Raw genomic sequence first — 19,176 nt, forward strand, 5'->3', positions numbered from 1 at the left:
AAAATCTAGAATCGACTGAGAAGGCTTCCTGCAAGCCGACAGGCATAAGACAGTGTTCCTCGAAGTAGATTTTTGTTAGGATGGAGTGGGCACTTTTTACAGTCTGGAATATTGACTTCCAGAGGGAAAGTCGTCAATCTCTTCGAGTGAGGCCGCGCGGGTACTCATTTAATGGTCAGTCGCATGGTGTGTTTCTTTAGTACTTTATGCAGCTACGGTCTACTAAACTCACCAAAAATCCGGCGAGCTATCACCCAGCTTTGACCTAAGTCCCTGCGAAAGGGAGAAGGGTGGGAGGAGACTACGGAGCGATGTGCACGCCAGGGAACATTATATTGATAGGCAAAGTAGCACAGCCTATGCCACTCCTAATATTACACACAGTGCATACCCAGCGCCCACGAGGCCATCCAGCGAGCACGCCAAGTCATCCGCCATCCCTCATTTCTTCGTATTCTCTAGGATCGTCTTGATCATCTCGTTACCCACCTTGGTCGCGTCCGCGAACCGCGGCTGGAAGAACCTCTGCGTGCTCTCGAAGCGATCTCTGTACCCCTCAAAGTCCCCAAAAGTAACACACTCGCTCCAGCCCCGCGCTGCAAATGTGAACTCCAGGTCGTCGCTACGGAACGTGTTGTCCTCAATAGCCACGCGTATGACTTCGTCGAGCAGAGTGGGCTGGCGGAAGAGGTACTCCGTAACGCCCAGCCAGAGGCGGAAGAGGGGCGTGGAGCAGATCATATGGTCGTAGGGGACAATGTCAAGCTGGGACCAGCAGTCCACCATGGCAAGGAGACTGAGGTGGTTATTGGGGAGCGGCGTTGAGGGTTTCTTGCCGAGGGAGAAGCGGTCGAGTACTTCGTCCTTCAGGAGGAGCTGCTTATCCCAGTTCTGGGTGGGGAAGACCTTGGCGCCTGCTTTCTTGATGCGCTGCTCCAATTCTTCTCGGTGGCCTCCGAGCATCAGCTTGTACAGGTCGGTTACGGACTGGGCGTACTGCTTGATCTGCTGTTTGGCGTAGGGGTTCAGGATGGCAAGGCCAGCGTAAACGTGCCATTTCTGGGAGTAGATGCGCAGAGTAAGGTTGATCTTGACGTTCTCAATGCCACCCACGTAGCGGGCTATCTCCCAGGGGAATTGCTCGTTGGCATGCCACGCTTTACCCATGCTGAGGAAGGCCGCGTGGGTTACGGCCTGGGTGTCCGCTGTGATTCGATCATGCTTTGCTGCAGAGAGGTAGACATGAGTGGAGCCCAGGCAGGAGAGGACATTCTCGACCTTGTCGAAGTTGGCTTGGGAAGCACGGTGCTTAATCAGGACCTGGCTGGTGGTTAGGATGGAAGATATCGATGCCTTGAAGAATGCCTACCAGCGGCTGGCCCTTGGGATCAACAGCTGGACCATGAAGAGAATGGCAGCACACAATGTCTACATCTGCTGGGAGATGCTTCTCAAAGGCAGCAATTTCAGGAGCTTTGCAAGAAGTTTGACCGCCGACGATGGCGCCCTGCTTCGTAGCTATGGTGAAACATCAGCATTAATTGGGAGAGCAAATCGAGCCAGCGCATACAAGGTCCGTACTGTGCAGCCACCTTGTCAATCGAGGCTGCTTCAACATTGTAGATGATGTAGTCACTGGCGCGGGAGACGAGATGTCCATTGGGAATGATGTTTATTTGTTTCTATGAAAGTCTCAGCACTTGTTGCGGAGGGTGCTATCTCTAGGTAGTTACTATGCCTGCGAATTCCTCGCGGAGGCCCGCGTATTTCTCCTCCCTGTCGCACGCGTTCACCCTGCCCCATATAAGCCTACGTAAAATCGGTGTGTGCCCTGTACTTATACAATGCCCTGTTAGCTTGAGGAACCCAAATAAGTTCGAGTAGGGCAGTAGAGGGAGAGGATTTTTTCAGACAAATAAAATTAAGGTAGCTGAGATTTTTCATCAGTGAGAGCCAACCACCAGCTTGGCACCAGAATGGTGTTCAAGCCAGCGGAAGACAATACTCGAGCCAAATGCACTCAAGTCATCATGAAGAAGAGAAGGGAGAGAAAAGGGAAGGGAAGCTTACCATGAGAGCAAAGGGCCCAACGACAGACGGGTAGGAGAGATTTACCTCCATCCTGCGGCGCTGAGCCTACGGGCGTACATCTTGCCCATGTCGCCCAAGCCAATAATGCCTATCGTGAACTCCTCGGAGCCGATCTTGGTTTCGCCTGCGGTGTCGTTCATGTTGTTCGCAGCCATTGCTACAGGTACCCCAGAGGATATCGCGTCTCTCACATGGTACAGGACCCAGGTTTCATCGACAGGCCACTACCTAAGTCGTAATGCACGCTGGAGTTGTTGTCGATGTTATTGCAGAAGGAAAAGTATGGAAGTCAGGAAAAGAAAAGTTGAGCTCAAATACTCAGAATTCCCAGCCACGCTAAGCCGCGCTACTCCTAGCGCCGGAAAACGGCGCTACCATTTTACGCGAGGTACCATCCCACCACACGAATTTCGCATTGGTTGCGAACATTTGCACCTCACGAAATCGATCACTCCCAGATATCAACGACAAAATGCCTCCCAAGAAAGCCGCCCGCCCAGCGCAAGAAAACATCTCTCTCGGCCCTCAGGTCAGAGATGGTGAGTTGGTCTTCGGTGTCGCCCGTATCTTCGCCTCGTTCAATGGTAAGCCCTTCTCTATACCCAGAAAGAATCCTTGGCTGATCAAAATGCAGATACCTTCGTCCATGTCACCGATCTTAGGTTCGTCGAGTTCCCTCAAGAAGAGAAGTCCCTCCCACGCGCAGAAGTGGTGGATACATAAAGACGTGATTGTGAGATGGGTTCATAGGCTGACTTCCTGGGTGATTCCAGTGGCCGCGAAACCATCACTCGTGTCACCGGCGGCATGAAGGTCAAGGCCGACCGTGACGAGTCGTCCCCCTACGCTGCTATGTTGGCTGCTCAAGACGTGGCTACCCGCTGCAAGGAGCTGGGCATCAACGCTCTCCACATCAAGATCCGTGCCACTGGAGGTAAGTCTATGCTCCTTCTTCCAGCAACACTACAAAGTCGTGACAGGTTTCTAATCAACTCCCTTCGCAGGTAATGGTACCAAGACCCCAGGTCCAGGTGCGCAGTCCGCTCTCCGCGCTCTCGCCCGTTCCGGGATGAAGATAGGCAGAATCGAGGACGTCACCCCCACCCCATCGGACTGCACCCGTCGCAAGGGAGGTCGCCGCGGTCGTCGTCTGTAGGTTGCTTGCTTGCTTTGTGTGGTGGAAGAAGGCGTGGTTTTCGCTGTAGTAATGACACTCACGCGGAGGGACGGCAAGGTTATTGCCTGGCCCCCAACTTGCTCTACGTGTCATATCACTTCAGTGCAGCAGTAGAAATCCATGATCATAGAAGAAAAATTCCCCATTGTGACTGCAGATACGCTCTCTCTCTCCTTGCGAAAGTGAGAAGCCCAATCGACCTTAGGAGAAACCTGAGTACCTGAAATGACAAGTAGTATTATCCTCTCTCCCTCTCCGCAGCAATGAACGCCCCTCTCGCTATGCTCGGACTTGTGTAGAATACAAAAGAGACTGGTTCTGGAAACGCCATTGAAAATGCAGTACCGCCGTGACGCCCGCTATCCATTTATCCTTCCCTATATCCTGCCTGCCTAGTAACCTCGTAGCTGCGTAACCTCATGAAATATGCTCAGTCGTAAAGAGAAGAGAACGTCGATGATGGTACACTTGCCATTAGGTGGTTGGCGTGAAGGTTCGATTAAAATTTGACGTTGATGGAGGCGCGGGACTTTTTGCGATGACGTTTCTCTCTCTTTACACCTAAGCACAACCCATGAGATTAGAAACTGCGCGATTACAAATCTACGAGGCCTTTCTCTCGGCCATCCTCGTCCAGCTCGACTATTGCTGGCGCGTACTCACCTCTTTCGTCCTCGGCCTCGAACTCGCTCAACTCGGCATCAACGAACTCGCCATCCTCAAGCTGTGTAAGGATTAGCGTCAAGGAATCTGAAAGAGTCCAGTGAGGAAGGATTTACTTGGACTTGACCAGATCGAACAAAGTTTCCTCTCAAGTCCCAACCGCCGCGCCACTTCCAGAGGAAAGACTCGAATTCCGCGAAAGCATCTCCAACAGCCTTCTGGTCTGGAGTAAGCCGAGTTGAGGCCGTCAGCAACTGCTCATCAAGACGAGACTTGAAGGTGATCAGGATGTTCTTCAGGTCATTTTCAAGACTGCCATCCATGTCAAAGATGCTTCCCTCAATTCCAACTCCGTCGTACATCATCTGAGCGTGAACAGCCTTGATGAACTTTCGGCAGAAGACTGGTAAATCGACAACCAGGCGAAAGGCACGGAAGATGGTTCGGATCATATAAGCCCAGTGCTCCATGCAAGCGATGTTTCCGAGCAGCATACCCGTGAGGTAGCAAAATTGTAGCTCTCCGATAATCTCATCTGAATCCTCAAAGGCGCAGGAACCAGAGATGATTGCCATGATGTGTGAACTTGTATCCATAGCTTGCTCAGTTCGCTCTCGTCCAATAGACCTAGAAGAGAAGGTGCGCCCATTTTTCGGGAAAACAAAGTCCAAGACCTCATCCTTGCCATAGTGTCTGGCTTTATCCGTGTGTGTGCTGTTATAGAACTTTACGTCATGGCTTGAAGACACAGCCCAGTTATTCCAATCCTTTTGGCCAGTGACCCTCTGAAGATGGGCAACCTTCATGCACGAAGTCAAGCGGGTCCAGATAGAAGAATCAAGGCCATCGATCTGCTTAACAGTGTAGTCTCGGAGCTTGTCAGCAAATTCGAGCAGGTTGCTCTCCTGAATACGAATCTCAGCAGCACTGATCTCCCTATTTGATGTCAGTTCACGCACGTTCAAACACACGTGCGGACCTTATTTTAAAGCTGTATTAGGCAGCAAGGGGAATAGCTGACTTACTCAACAAGAGACTCGTTATATTGGTCCCACTTCTTAACAATGACCTCGCCATATTGGTCTGATGCCAGCTTGCCAGACATCAACCAAAAGCCAGTACGGAGTGAGCCATCTGAAGTACCGGCCCAAATCAAGTGAGCACCATGGGGTAGGCTCTTCACGCCTTCAAAGACTCCTAATTGCTTAATTCCAAGGCTGACAGTGTCATAGCCAAAGATGACGCCAATAGGAAGATCTCTGACCACAGCAACATCGCCTGACTTAAGGATCTCACAGCCCTTGATGTTGGGAGCTCGAGTAGGGGATGGAGAGTGGACGCGCAGAGTACCAAAGGAGTGGGTGCCAATTGCTGCCATTGATATGACTGACTTGGTGGAGCGCTCCGAGGAGGACTTCGACAGTTTGCAGGTGTTTGTGGTATCGACGCTGCCGGTCTCATCACGTTCAGGGTACTCGCGTCCGCGGGAGATCTTACTAGGGTTCTCAGGAGTTGTGGTTAAGAAGCTGGTGAGAGCTGGGTGGGTGGTGCCCTCCTTGCTACCATTTGATTTGACCGACAGCTGTCTGGACAAAGCAGAAGCGTGGTCCTTCACCGTCGATGGGCTTCTTTGAACATTCAGTTGGTCTTGGATGAAGGTCGAGTTGTTCTTTTGAACGGCCTCTTCGCTATTTGCGATGGACATCCTTTGGCGGGAGACGAGAGGCGTCACGGTGAAGGCAGCATCGGACTCCATCGAGAACGGCCCTATGCTGCTTAAATCGCTGGTGTTGACGAAAGGATCGTCAGGTTGCTGCGCCATTGTGTCAACGGGGATCAATCAAACGAGGAATAAGTTTCGAGAGGGTTGTACGAAGATTAAGATCGAAAGACTTGATCTGGGGATGTTTACTTGGTTCACCTCACTTCGCGAAACCAGAAATATTTCCCACAATGAGTTTCTGGACCGAGCGTCGGCGCTAGAGAGTATTGGGAGTAGACTGAGTGGTTACCGAATTTAGCGGATTTGACAAGTTTCCGTGGTGGATGACGGAGAGAATGAATGATGCGCAGAAAAGCAGCTGGATGCCTCTCCAAGCAAAGCGATCCGTCCTGGCGTGAATAAACGAGAGTGAGAACTAATTAATATATGAGCTCAATCAGCACTATTGCTGCATGCTAGAGCAATTAGAACAGGTAAGGAGAGAGGGTATGAGTAGAAGAGGGACCTGAATGTTTCTTTCAGTCTCACAAGAGGCGGTCGCTGGGGAATTTTATTTTATATAGACTTTTATACTCCATCCTACAAACTAGTGCCTAGTGCAAGGATTATGACGCGACTTGCTCCATATACGCAAATCATGCCCCGCAGCCCAGCCCGCCCTGTCTGAGCTTCTTGAGACGCCGTCACACTTTAAGGAGACTCTATTCATTCCATCGATCAAGGACCAACAACTACCTATCAACATCACCGACCGTGATAGTTACCCTCGCCAGAGGAGGGCCTTCCTCTCAACGGGATCGGGTCAGCCAGGGAAATATGCAGCGGTCTGCGGAAGTAAGCACTGGGGAGAATGGCCTGTTGGCGGCCCAAGACCCGACGGATGGAAAGGACACTGGGGAAGAAGAACAGCTCGAGCAGGCCCTGGAGACACTGAAAGAGATGCACATCCAGGTCAGCTCTCACTTAAGATCCTACTGTGACAAATTGATATTGATTCATGGAAAGCTTCGAGGCTTGCGAACTACAATTCCCAGACTGGTTGCCCCGCTGGCCAAAAAACAACCCTCGCGTATGCCCACCCATGGACTTCCTCTACTGTAACGATTGATACAAGGTGGCGACTAGCAATTTATGAGACTACAGTCCTAACAATTCCCAGCTGAAGCCCTCTTTCGTGAATTTTCGGAATCGGTCAACACGGCAAACCAGGAGCTACAGGAGTTCCGTCGATTGATGACCGATGAGGGGAGCGTTAAAGTTATGGAGCAGGCAAGCAAGAGCCGGACAGAGAATCCCAATGGAATCAGGCCGTGGAAAGTCACCGAGCACCCAGACTGGCTTACACGAGGTCTACGATCAATTTAGGATATACAGGATACATACCTACATAGCACATACATACCTATCGGTAGTAGGAATCTTTGGGGTTTGTTGAGCGGTGCCCTTGTCTGCAGACTGTAAGACGGGTTTGGGATATTCGTGGTGTACCGTTGGATGGGGGCCACCGAGATAATTGGGATTTGCTGGAGTCTTGCGCATATTAGGACGGTGTTGGGAAAGCCCATTGCTGGCTCTTGGATACCCAAGGAGGAGTTTGAATGCGGAATCATTTCCCATTTACTTTTGCGTCTTGTCACCTGGGACTGTTCCGGCACTACTCCTTAGAATCAATCATGACAGCCTAGAGACGTACTCCCAATATTGTTTGAACCAAAGCCCACGCTGGTTGAAAGGGTTGGTTGGTATTGTGATTGTTCGGGCTACATCCATGGATGCACTACTTTCTTTCACCCTTGGGGCCCTGCTAGCGGGCGACTCGATAACCCCCCACCTTGTTCGGTTGAGCCACCTTTATGAGTCTAAATTCTGCTCTGACAATGTACACGAACTTGCAGTTTGCAGTTTGCAGTATTGGAAGCGCTCGTGGAAAAGCCAGTTGTCTGCTGTTCGAGCCCTATTCCCGGCCCGCGGATCTCGCTTAATTCCAACCCCTCCACCGTAAAATAGAAATTTGAATTGGCGACCGCGGTCAGACGCAACGTGTGGCACTGCTCAACCCGATCCTCGACGTACATCCTACCACCATGGCATCAAGATTCTTCCACGGCGACAGCTCGAGCGAGAGCAGCTCTTCTGACGAGGAAGAGCTCTATTCCGACAAGGAGGAGGAGGAGGAGGCATCTGATGCAGAAGATTCCGATGAAGATGAAGATGAGGACGACGATGACTCCTCGAGCAGCGACGAAGACGGCGGCAAGAAGAGCGGTGTCAGCAAGTTCTTGCGAGATGCAGACTCTGAGAGCGAGGATAGCAGTGACGAGGATGTGGCCAAGGTCGTGAAGAGTGCTAAGGACAAGCGCTTCGAGGAATTGGAGGGCACCGTCAAGGCCATCGAAAATGGACAAAAAATCAACGATTGGGGTGTCATTTCTGCAGGTAGGTCGAGATACAGCAGATGGATGTCAGTGGTGTGGTGGCTAATGGACTTGATCAGAGTTCGATAAACTCAACCGACAAGTAGTCAAGCTCGTCCAGGCTGGCAATACCCCGAAGCTGTACGTTAGAGCTATCGCCGAGTTAGAGGATTTTATGAACGAGACAATCGCCAAGCAGAAGGTTTCAACAAAGAAGATGAATGCAACCAACGCCCGAGGCCTGAACGCTGTGAAACAACGCATCAAGAAGAACAACAAGGACTACCAGAAGGATATCGATGCGTACAGAGCAGACAAGGATACTTTCATGGAGTCCGAGGATGAAGAGGAGCCCGCGCCAAAGCCCAAGAAGCCAAAGGCCGTTTCTGGTGTGCCTCAACCCGCTTTCGAGGAGGACGACGAGGGATTCTCAACCGTTGGCAAGGGTGGGAGAACACTGCAGTTCACGCCGGAGAGTATTCTCAAGCATCTGCGGACCATTATGGAGTCTCGAGGAAAGAAGAACACAGACCGGACAGAACAGATCAAGATTATGGAGAAGCTGTACGAAGTTGCGGGGACTCCATATCAACAAGTCCGAGTTCTTTTGACCATCATTTCCACCCGATTTGATTTGACCACTGGTGTCCAGACATTCATGTCTCAGGATCAATGGAAGGCAGCTGAGCAAGAGTTTGCCAAACTTCTCAAGGTTCTCGAGTCAAATAGGGATTTGGTCGTGACCGAGAGTGCGGAAGAATGGGAAGATGACGAGAAGCAACCGACCATTACCCCGGGCGTGAAGTTCAAGATCCCTGGCAGCATTGTCTCGTATGTTGAGCGACTTGATGACGAGCTCACGAGATCCCTTCAGCACATTGATCCGCACACTGCCGAATACATCGACAGACTATCGGACGAAGGCGCCCTTTACAACAACATTACCCGGGTCTTATTGTACACAGAAAACCTCCGCCAGGACGAGAGCCTTCAGATTCCACAAGACAACCTCAATCGAATCGTGATGAGAAGACTAGAGCACGTCTACTTCAAGGTTAGTAGCCTGGGTCCCTTTTCCTGATGATCTTCCTAACATAAACAAAGCCATCTGCAGTGGTCAAGATCCTCGAAGAGAACTGTTGGAAATCGATTCCCGAGAACTTGGAATCCGCTATCACACCTCGTAGTCAAGTTCCCGATGCCACAGCGCTTGTCAACGTCCTCTGCAACTATCTCTTCGTCAACAGCGAGGGCATCATCCGTGCTCGAGCCATGCTTTGCCAGATTTACTTCCTTGCTCTGCACGACAACTACTATAAGGCTCGTGACATGATGTTGATGTCTCATTTACAAGAGACTATTAATGCTTTCGATGTTCACAGCCAGATCCTCTTCAACCGGACCTTGGTTCAAGTGGGACTGTGCGCTTTCCGAGCTGGTCTAGTATATGAGGCTCAGACCACCCTTCAAGAAATCTGCGGTTCCGGACGACAAAAGGAGCTGCTTGCCCAAGGTGTCATGATCCAAAGATATAACCAAGTCTCGCCAGAGCAAGAACGCCTCGAGCGCCAACGACAACTTCCTTTCCACATGCACATCAACCTCGAGCTCCTTGAGTGCGTCTACCTCACCTGCAGTATGCTTCTCGAGATCCCTCTCCTGGCACAAACTGGCTCGTCTCCCGATATCAAAAAGCGCGTCATCAGCAAGACGTATCGCCGCATGCTCGAGTACCACGAGCGACAAATTTTCACCGGCCCACCCGAGAACACTCGAGACCACGTCATGCAAGCCTCCAAGGCATTGGCCGCCGGAGAATGGAAGAAGGCGACCGAGTTTATCCACTCCATCAAGATCTGGGAACTCATGGCCAAGCCAGACTCCATCAAGGAAATGCTCTCTGCACAAGTCCAAGAAGAAGGCCTCCGAACATATCTCTTCACATATGCTCCTTACTACGATACCCTCTCAGTTGGTACCCTTTCATCGATGTTTGAGCTCTCTGACCGCAAGGTCGCCGCCATTGTCAGCAAGATGATTAGTCACGAGGAGCTTGCAGCCGCCCTGGACCAAGTCAACTCGTCCATCATCTTCAGAAAGGGTGTCGAGCTGAGCAGACTGCAGAGCTTGGCACTAACTCTCAGCGACAAAGCCAGCGGTCTCATAGAGAGCAACGAGCGGACTCTGGAGACAAGAACACAAGGCACAGCCAACGCTTTCGAGCGACAAGGTGGCAGAGGTGGACGTGGTGGACGAGGCGGGGGACGTGGCCGAGGAGGCGGTGGACGTGGTGGCGGTGGAAACGCTGCGCCGAGACAGTCCGGTGGTACTCAGTTTACAGGTGGTGCGCTGGGTGCTGCGATCCGGGCTTAGTTTGATGGTTTTGTTGCATTGGGAATGGGCTCGGGCTGTATGATCCATCGGGCGTTTCCATAGAGCTTACGTGAAAAAGCCCTCATTCTTTATTTGGTCAGACTCGCGATAGTCAGGTTCCTGAATGCAAATGTTTCTGAAAGATTCTACGTTTGCTCCGTCCGTGAAGTTGTTCGATGCACAGCCAGTGCTATGTTGAGGCCTCATTCCGTACTAACATATTCTTTTGGCTCTTTTTTCTTCGACAGAGGTTGTACCCGGAACAGAAACGCTTGTTTACTTCATGAAAGGTAGATTCTTGCCACTGCTCTCGACTACAGAGTGGCTTGGTTCAGATAACTAGACTCTAGGACGCTTTTTTCACGCAGGCTACCACCACCTTACCCCGTATTGTGGCTCCGCATACACGTAACAGTTTTGAATGTGCAAAACTTTGCGGGATAACAGGATGAGTACTCGCAATATAGCGAAGATTGAAACTTAAGGCTCGAAAACAAGTGATTGGCATGCTGTACTCAAGTGTGATTGGTACCGAACCTGCTACGAGCTTTCGTGTAGAGACAGAGGCGAGGTACCGAAAAAGTGCTGCATCTATGCGTGTCACCGTATGTGCCGGAGATAAAGTAGCGTGGCTTTGAGGTACGAGGAGCATAGATGAAGATCTCCAGCTGAGCGGTAGAGCTCAAAAGAGATGCGAGATTGCAGAGCCACGAGGCATAGCGTTCCTCGTGCGATACCTCGTACTTCCTGGCCATCAGGAATTCATCTGCTCAATGTTACCTTGCCTGAAGACCCTCTCGTACTGGGTATAGAAACCATGCTCTTGAGCCGCCATCTTCCTACCCAAACGTGAGCAAATACACACCCCATTTTTCTACCTCTGATAATACGTACCTCAGCAAAAGATTCATCTGCCCAACATATACCTCCATCTTCAACGCCCGAATCCGCGCCATCCGCCCCGAAAGCTGCTTCCTCTTCCGCACCCAGCTCAGCCTCTTCCACACCTCCTCTCGCCCCCACCAACATACCCCCTTCGCCTCGTGCTCTTGCTGCAGCCTTTCGAGATCCCGACTCAGACTCTCTAGCATGTTTTCCAAAGCCTGGACGGACTTCCCGAGGGTGCCGTGAGGATCGTGGATCCGCACCGGGCCGAGGCAGGCTTCGTCGGAGCAGCACTCGAGAACAGAGTGCAGCTGGACTCGGGTGGAGTCGACATCGAGCTTCAAGGCTTCAATCTCGCCAAGGGCGCTGCGCGTGAGCGTGTAGAAGGTCAGGTACGAGGCTAGGATTCCCAGTACGAAGGTCAGGAGCGAGATCACGTTTGCTGTGATGGTGAGCGGGGTATCGATGCAGTCCTCGGACATGATGGTTGGTTTTGGAAGAGAAGAATCGGAGGAAGAAGAAGAAGAAGAAGAAGAAGAAGAAGAAGAAGAAGAAAAAGAAGAAGAAGAAGAATGAATGATTAAATGCACGGTGTAACTAGCAACTCTAGACAGATGTTTTATGAGGAAGTTTAAATAGCGAAAAGAAAAAAAACTTGTGAGACGCTCTTTGAGATGCTGGAATCACAATGTTCCAGATAGATAGGTGCCTCGAGCTCGAGGCTTCGAAGCCACACCACCACGGGAGCAGAACTTGAGACCAGTCTCCGGGTATCCAGAAGGGAATCTCTCTATACCCAGTTTCAGCATGGCATGTTTGCAAATTCCGGGCAGACAGATCCGAATTCAAGTAGTTCTGAATTTCAAATATGCGGCCAGAATCCGAAGAGTAACAAAATGACAGTGGAACAAGAACTAAATGCCAAACTGCTCAGCGCGAAGGAGAAAAAACATATGCAGACACCAGGTTTCTGCTTGCAGTGTTGGAAAAGACAGTTCTCCGCCCATTCTGTGGGCGAGATGAATGCGAGAAAAGGAGGTAAAGACTCTGGAATAACGATGTTGAGAGGGGAGGTTTGTGAGCCAAACACCCGCCCCCCCCTCAAAAATACCAGCATGCACTATGTACATGGGTTTGGCAAATTTGAGAGCTGTCATCACGTATTATAGGATCGAATCAACAATACCACCTACCATGATGCGTGACCGAATGCTGTCAAGTCTCAAGGCCACGATTGAAAGTTCGAATATGAAGCCGGGTACTCTTTTGGGCCAAATGTTGTGCCTACTCTCTCGGTACCGAGCTTTCTTTTCTTGTTACAGGCTGTGGACCAGCGTCGAGAAGCACAGAATTACAGGGGCAACTGACAGCTACCGCAACAAATCCACAAGTCATGTGTATATATTTATATGTTGGTATTTCAGACTCCAAAGGTAAAGTGCAGCCATCCGGTTAGCCTTGCGCCAAATCCCATCCCTCCGTCAGTAAATATAACGCCTGAACTAAACCATCAATTCGTACCTACCTAGGGACTCGACGTATCTGCTGTACAGTAGTCATGCACTTAGATTCCACTTAAAGCTTGGATGACATGCTCGAACGAGCAACGTTGACTTCGATTAGTCCGTTCGGTCCCGATTGAGGGGCGTAGACCTCCGCGTCCTTGCCCGTGTTCTTGGTGTTCTTATGCCAAGACAAATCTGAAATAACGTCAGCTCACATTTCTGCAGACTTGCCAAGGACATACCAATTTCGAAGTAATGCTTGTTGGGCAGCTTGTACTCCACATTGCTGACGTCGGGAACAGCTTCCAAGATCTTCTCGCACATCTTGTACATGGTGTTCTGCACCGAGGGGCTACTCTCCTCCGCGAACGTCTTCATGGTGATGGACCGGGCATCATTCCACGCCTTGTCAAAGTTAGGGATTGCAGCATTGACAGCACTCATTCCCGCAAATGTCTTCCAGACCCAAGTGGCATCGACGTCCGTCGATAGGATTCTGTCCCAAACCTCAGGGAGTGTGGTGTATTCGTCCCGCACGAATCCGTGGAATGCAGAGCCGGTACTCTTCAATACCAGCAAGCCGACAATGCTGCTGCGGATATCGATGCCCTTGCCCTTTGTGATCTTTGCCTCGACGTTTCGGGTCTCATTGCCGTCGCGGTAGAAGGAGTGTGGGTGTGGCTTGCCGTCGATGGCCATGCGAGTCCATCGGTGGGTGATGACCTTGACGTTGGCAACAGTGATATGGGCGTAGGCTTCGACGAAGTGTGTACCCAAGATGCTGGCGAAGAGCTCGGGAGGTGTGACGGGGTACTCCTTAGCCTTGATATAGATGGTGTTCTTCATGGAGTCAGTTGCTACTACTACGCTGTTGTCGGCTTTCGTGTACCTGCCAATCCATTAGAAGAAGGCCGAAGAATAGGGAACAGAGGCCTACGAAGTATCAATGGCTCCTTCTAACAGCACGCAGACAGTCATTTCTGTAACTGTCTGAACACCAGTGCTCTGGTCCTTTTCGACCTTGTAGACCCGGACATTGTCCTTGCCATATCTTGCAGAAGCGACAACAGCAGACATGGTGGGTGATATATAAGAGAAGGATTTGTTTGCTTGTCGATTGGAGGAGTTATTCAGAAGGCGAGCTCTAGCAATGTCTGACCTATAGGATTCATAGGTAAAAGGTTCGGCTTTATGTAGGATGGAGCTCTTATCGAAGTACAGCTTGACCCGACAGCTCTTCTAAGAGGAAATCTCAAGTTTTTAATCCTCCCGCCGTCAATCCGAGTGGATTTTCCCGGAAACTTGGAGTAGATCGCCGACACTCTGCCGCCCTTCCCAGGCTTCCTATTGGCGTTGAAATGGATGCAATAGGGGTGATGGCCGTGAGGCTAGGATGGCTTATCGGACGCTTTCCGATGGCCGCAACGGGAGGCTCTCCGAACAAACAGACTCTCAAATGCTACCGGACCGTAGATGTGCAGCTCTTCAGGTGGAAGTTCATACAATTTATAGAAGTACTAAAGCGATAATCAGAAATGCCCCTTTGAGGAATTCGAGAGCCACTTTGAGGTGAGCAGGGGCACGGGCCAAACCCCAGCATGGAACTTGGAAGCTTGACGGCATGAGGAGTATTAACGTATCGATTGCTTACTTTATCGAGGACCACCATTCACCATCCTCTCCGTCTCTCCTCATTTCAGACACTCACTCGTTATATCACTGCGACCACAATACAGAGTCACTGATTGATTGATTCAGCTACCATCATCCCATCCGCCAACTACCTACCACCTTCTTTACTCTACTCGCCTTCTCCTCCGGGCCGCTACTCGCAGTGACCATCTCCTCTCTCTCCTCCCCCTCCTCCACGCAGCAGAACTTCGAATGCGACCCAGTGCTGAAACAGGCTGGATGACTTTGGCATCCATCCGATAACTCCATACGACATATGCCGCCTCCGGAAGACACCGTTTGACCTACTCTCATTGAGGGGCAGATGGGAGGACCACCGAACATTCTGAGCACGTCCGCGACGCCGACTCAGAAATCGCTATACTCGCAATCTTCGTACCCGTCAAAGACCAGCATCGAATCGACTCGAGATGGACTACAATCCCAGTCTGGGGCTAATGCACCCCCCCGCACTTTGGGAACCTCTGCTGTGTCTTTCGGACCTCGAGGATCATCTCTCGCGGCCACTCCTGCGCCTGGGAGTTTCAGTTCGAACATGCGCAGCCAGATCATGCCCTCCAGGCAAGCCTCCGGGCAAGATGCAAATGCTTCAATGGCAAATCTCGAAAGGCTTGACGAGGACGATGGATCCGGAGTGGGGCAGTTAACGTCGTTACGTGAGGCTCTGAACAGAGAAATGAAGATCAAAGAGGGCAGTGAGAACATGCTGGAGGCATTGAATACTAAAAAGGCAAAACAGACCAAGGAGCAACGGCAGAGAGTTGAGGCAGAGCTAACATCCTCCAACCAGAGGATCAAGGAATTACGCGCTCAAATTACAGAATATCAAAAGCCGAAGCTACCCACAACACCCACGAGAGCTCGTATGGATGTCTCGTTTCAAAGCAATAGTGTACGGTCTCCTCAAAGTGTCACTAGAAGTATTGGAGGATCGGAACCTGACGAGCCGACCGAGTCACCTACATACGTGCTAGCAGAACTCCTGCAGGCGCTAGAAGTCGAAGGACTCACCCCAGACTATTATGTTGGACATGCGAACAATTTGGTGGATCTTTTTAAAAGACACCCAACGATCAAACAAGACTTGGTATGGTCTATCTTTGGCCTTCGAATGCAAGTGATGCTCTTGAGTGAGAGTAGAGAAGTGGTAGCTGCAGGGTATCGGATGACGAGATATGCAATATCTGATATTACTTCATTGCAAAAGATCAGATCTTTAAACACTGATTGTCTTGTTGTCTTGTAAGTCTCAATAGCTTGCTTTCGATGTTCTTTATTGATTCTTTGACCAGATCTCTCATTAAGGAGAGGAAAGCGGATGTCGAAAGAGAACAAGCTTTGAAATTCATCAGAGCCTTTTTAGATGTAAAAGGGGGCGTCAAAGAAATCTCAAGAGCTGTTGTTAGGACAATTTCATCTGTTGCTGAACATACAGATGATCGATTAAAGTCAATTTGCATTGAGACTCTCGCTGAGATCATGGTTCGAGATCCAGCTTTAGCCGTCTCTTCAGGTGGAGTGCGACCTTTGGCAGACGCTCTAGGTGAGGGGGCATACGAGGGATCAGAAAGCTTAACAGCTGCATTCCTATTTCTCTTGGACTCGCCTCAGAGGAGGAAATATCTTCGCTCCGGCTATGAGCTTGAGGTGCTGTTCACGGCATTCACGGACTCTCTGTTTGCGAAGCCAAGCATCTTGAAGCAAAATTCAAAAGCCATATCATATGCTCTTCGATCCTGGCCAGGTCTCATGACATTGTCAATGTACAATTTCAGGGCCATCAAATCACTGGTATCTTGCCTGATGTTGCCAAACCCTACAATCCGAGACACAGTCATCGACCTTCTCTATTCTCTTCTGAGGATCAAGTCACCCTTTTGGGCTACCTCTTTCCTGGCGGGCCGACGGCTTACCACATACGGACGACTTGCAACGCTCAAAGCAGCTCCCCAGAAGACCCAGCAGCCGGTAGAAGAAGAACCAGGAGACAAAAGCTTTGTTGACCATTACACGGCGTTGCTACTTGCCGTCTTGATTTCTTCGGACACGCTCCCAGCGCTATTACAGGTGACTCGAGACGCAGACAGCTCCATGCTGAAGCGCAAGACGACTCTTCTGATTGGAGAAATCCTGAAGTTGGCTAGCAACCTCCTTCCATCAAATTGGAGTAGTGACTTGCAGCTTCTTCCTGATTTGTTCGCAGCCGCATCTCACTTTGGAGACAACGAGCGTTTTGATGCTACGGGTACTGTTTACCAGATAAGCAGTGTCAGTCGGACCTTGTATCGATCAAACCCAACTACTGCCAATCCTCTGAACAGCCCAGTCAACAACAGCAACGATAATTTAGCAAGCTTGGAGGATATGCCCAAAATGACTCCAACTGTTAACCTGGACGAGACGACATTTCGACAGCTTCTAGTTGAGACGCAGGTGTTGTCAAGCACCAATCCAGTCAAGTGGAAGTGGGACATCATTTTGAAAATCATCGAAGGCCCATTGCTCAACGGGAAGCGTCTTGATGAGGCGATCAAAGCTTCCAAGTTCGTCAAACGGATCATGAGCTTCTACAGACCTTTCAAGTACAAGTTTGCTGAAATCAGGAATACTCGCCTCACCCAGAAGTATGTTCGAGTTGGTTGCGCACTCATGAACACCCTTTTGCAGACAACGGTAGGTATCAATTACCTCTCGGATAACAAGCTGCTTAGGCAAGTTGCCGAATGTCTGGCCCAATGCGATCCGGTAAGTTATCAATCCGCGGCGTCCTTCTCAAGGCCGGAGCTAACCATCAGCAGACAAGTGGACTAACGGCCCAAGCCCCAATGTTTTCCAAGGATCACCTATCAGAGACACTGTGTTCTGGGTACTTTGCGATGCTTGGTACTTTGAGCGGTGATACCAGGGGCTTGCAGATGCTTGATCGTTGGCGGATGATCAACATGATGTACCATATCATGGATCTGAAGCAGCGGCCTGATCTCATTAAGCTGCTACTCTCTAACTTTGACTACAGCATACAAGGTCATCCTCGAGTGCTGCTTTCCAAAGCTCTAACTGCTGGATCAAAAGAAATTCGTATCTTTGCTACCAACGTGCTCAGAAAATACTCCAGTCGATCACGGCCCAATGGGCCTGCGAATCAAGGTGTTCGGGATTCGAAGTGGGCCATACAACTTCTTGTGACCCAACTTTACGACCCCGAAGTTGAGGTATGTGCCACTGCAATCAAAATACTTGAAGAGGCCTGCAACCGAAAGAGCTATTTGGAGTACATCGTGGAGTGCCGTCCGGCACTGGACCATTTGGGGGAAATTGGTGCGCCTTTGCTCTTGCGATTTCTGTCTACCTCGATTGGATATCATTATCTGGACGGTCTGGACTATATCAGCAACGAGATGGACGACTGGTTTCTTGGTCGAAATGACGGTTACGTAGGAGTCATCGAGGCAAGCTTGGCTCGATCCTTTGGCGAGATTCACGAGGAGTCTTCTCGACGGATGAGTATCGAAGATGATAGCTTTGAGATGGAAGGCGATAATGACTACCATGTCCCACCACACTTTTACAGGGAACTGACGAGGACGAAAGAAGGCTGTAAGCTTCTGCGGGATAAGGGACATTTCGAAGAGTTCGCATCAACGATACGCGACTACGGTATGCTATCCGACGACCCGGAACTGCTCCTCAAAGTCAAGGGTTCGCTATGGGCTGTCGGCAATGTTGGGTCAATGGAACTCGGGGCACCATTCCTGGAAGAATACGATGTTGTTGAAAACATTGTCAAGATTGCCGAGTCGCACGAGATCATGAGCCTGCGTGGAACGGCATTCTTCGTTCTGGGACTGATCTCTCGGAGTGTCCATGGACTGGAGATCCTTTCGGAGCATGGGTGGGATAGCAACACTACAAGCATGGGTCTCTCGCTTGGGCTCTGCATCCCGAATGACCTGAGCAAGCTGTTCTCATACCAGCCTTGGAAGCACGAGAAAGTCATGGATGTTATTATGACTGAAGAACACCTCGTCGCAGTCGCAAAAGCCCGGCAGGACGATGACGAAGTCAACCAGCGTATCCTGGAGCTCATTGTTGACCTCGGCAATACCGTGCTACAGAAGAGAGCTATGACTGAGCTCATGCATATCAAGGCCAAGAAGGTGCCTGGCTTCCGATCGCCAGCACTGTTCAAAAAGATCATGATACTGCTTGAATCCCACCACTTCCGCCTCGGCGTCCGGCATTTCGTGGCGGAGCTCTTTGACCGCAGCGTTCTTCGTCGTATAGTATTTGAGGAAGACATCAGCGAGGAAGAAGGACTCGATAGCGACGATGGAAGTGGCAGTGAAGATCGCACGGAACGAGCAAGGAGCGTAAGCGATGCATCGAGTTTCAGCGCCACGGATATATCTGGCGTTTAGGGATCTATGGTTGTGGCGTAGGATATTGTACGAACATCGCGGTGTACTTACTTGGTATAGGAAGGGCAGATATCTGGCGGCGTTTTAATTTTCTGCTGTAAACAAAGGGAGTTTGGGGCTCGTGAAGGAGGCACTGAGCAAGGCGGATCTTTGTAGAGTCTTACGGAGCGAGGGAGTCGTGATGACAATGAAAAGCATTGTGAGTTGACGATATAAGCAGTCCTCCACGGATTTT

At 50.5% G+C, this 19,176-nt stretch overlaps 8 protein-coding genes across 8 annotated transcripts; 4 read left to right on the plus strand and 4 right to left on the minus strand.

Moving 5' to 3' along the window:
- Nucleotides 1–441: 441 nt before the first annotated feature.
- L3040_003921 (uncharacterized protein) lies at nucleotides 442–2,246 on the minus strand (the record flags this gene model as incomplete). Its single annotated transcript, XM_007294900.1, has 5 exons — nucleotides 442–1,320; nucleotides 1,370–1,518; nucleotides 1,571–1,682; nucleotides 1,734–1,794; nucleotides 2,116–2,246. The coding sequence occupies 5 exons, from the start codon at nucleotides 2,244–2,246 to the stop codon at nucleotides 442–444; spliced, it is 1,332 nt and encodes a 443-aa protein (XP_007294962.1).
- Nucleotides 2,247–2,563: 317 nt separating this feature from the next.
- Nucleotides 2,564–3,247, plus strand: L3040_003922 (40S ribosomal protein uS11; the record flags this gene model as incomplete). Its single annotated transcript, XM_007294899.1, has 4 exons — nucleotides 2,564–2,675; nucleotides 2,726–2,753; nucleotides 2,865–3,025; nucleotides 3,096–3,247. The coding sequence occupies 4 exons, from the start codon at nucleotides 2,564–2,566 to the stop codon at nucleotides 3,245–3,247; spliced, it is 453 nt and encodes a 150-aa protein (XP_007294961.1).
- Nucleotides 3,248–3,863: 616 nt separating this feature from the next.
- Nucleotides 3,864–6,108, minus strand: L3040_003923 (uncharacterized protein; the record flags this gene model as incomplete). The annotated part of the gene is made up of 5 exons (XM_007294898.2): nucleotides 3,864–3,992; nucleotides 4,048–4,867; nucleotides 4,957–5,744; nucleotides 5,844–5,910; nucleotides 6,098–6,108. The coding sequence occupies 5 exons, from the start codon at nucleotides 6,106–6,108 to the stop codon at nucleotides 3,864–3,866; spliced, it is 1,815 nt and encodes a 604-aa protein (XP_007294960.2).
- A 362-nt stretch (nucleotides 6,109–6,470) lies between these two features.
- On the plus strand, nucleotides 6,471–7,019 carry L3040_003924 (uncharacterized protein; the record flags this gene model as incomplete). The annotated part of the gene is made up of 3 exons (XM_007294897.2): nucleotides 6,471–6,605; nucleotides 6,660–6,723; nucleotides 6,814–7,019. The coding sequence occupies 3 exons, from the start codon at nucleotides 6,471–6,473 to the stop codon at nucleotides 7,017–7,019; spliced, it is 405 nt and encodes a 134-aa protein (XP_007294959.2).
- Nucleotides 7,020–7,738: 719 nt separating this feature from the next.
- On the plus strand, nucleotides 7,739–10,441 carry L3040_003925 (uncharacterized protein; the record flags this gene model as incomplete). The annotated part of the gene is made up of 3 exons (XM_007294896.1): nucleotides 7,739–8,090; nucleotides 8,149–9,122; nucleotides 9,173–10,441. The coding sequence occupies 3 exons, from the start codon at nucleotides 7,739–7,741 to the stop codon at nucleotides 10,439–10,441; spliced, it is 2,595 nt and encodes an 864-aa protein (XP_007294958.1).
- A 754-nt stretch (nucleotides 10,442–11,195) lies between these two features.
- Nucleotides 11,196–11,808, minus strand: L3040_003926 (uncharacterized protein; the record flags this gene model as incomplete). Its single annotated transcript, XM_007294895.1, has 2 exons — nucleotides 11,196–11,280; nucleotides 11,336–11,808. The coding sequence occupies 2 exons, from the start codon at nucleotides 11,806–11,808 to the stop codon at nucleotides 11,196–11,198; spliced, it is 558 nt and encodes a 185-aa protein (XP_007294957.1).
- A 938-nt stretch (nucleotides 11,809–12,746) lies between these two features.
- On the minus strand, nucleotides 12,747–13,908 carry L3040_003927 (uncharacterized protein; the record flags this gene model as incomplete). The annotated part of the gene is made up of 5 exons (XM_007294894.2): nucleotides 12,747–12,783; nucleotides 12,852–12,871; nucleotides 12,935–13,026; nucleotides 13,074–13,720; nucleotides 13,769–13,908. The coding sequence occupies 5 exons, from the start codon at nucleotides 13,906–13,908 to the stop codon at nucleotides 12,747–12,749; spliced, it is 936 nt and encodes a 311-aa protein (XP_007294956.2).
- A 919-nt stretch (nucleotides 13,909–14,827) lies between these two features.
- L3040_003928 (uncharacterized protein) lies at nucleotides 14,828–18,941 on the plus strand (the record flags this gene model as incomplete). Its single annotated transcript, XM_007294893.1, has 3 exons — nucleotides 14,828–15,765; nucleotides 15,816–17,268; nucleotides 17,322–18,941. 3 exons carry the CDS (start codon nucleotides 14,828–14,830, stop codon nucleotides 18,939–18,941), a joined length of 4,011 nt encoding a protein of 1,336 aa, XP_007294955.1.
- Nucleotides 18,942–19,176: the final 235 nt, after the last annotated feature.

Source organism: Drepanopeziza brunnea (assembly GCF_022702325.1).
Source record: "Drepanopeziza brunnea f. sp. 'multigermtubi' strain 214-2 chromosome Unknown ctg5, whole genome shotgun sequence".
Classification (NCBI taxonomy): Eukaryota; Fungi; Ascomycota; class Leotiomycetes; order Helotiales; family Drepanopezizaceae; genus Drepanopeziza; species Drepanopeziza brunnea.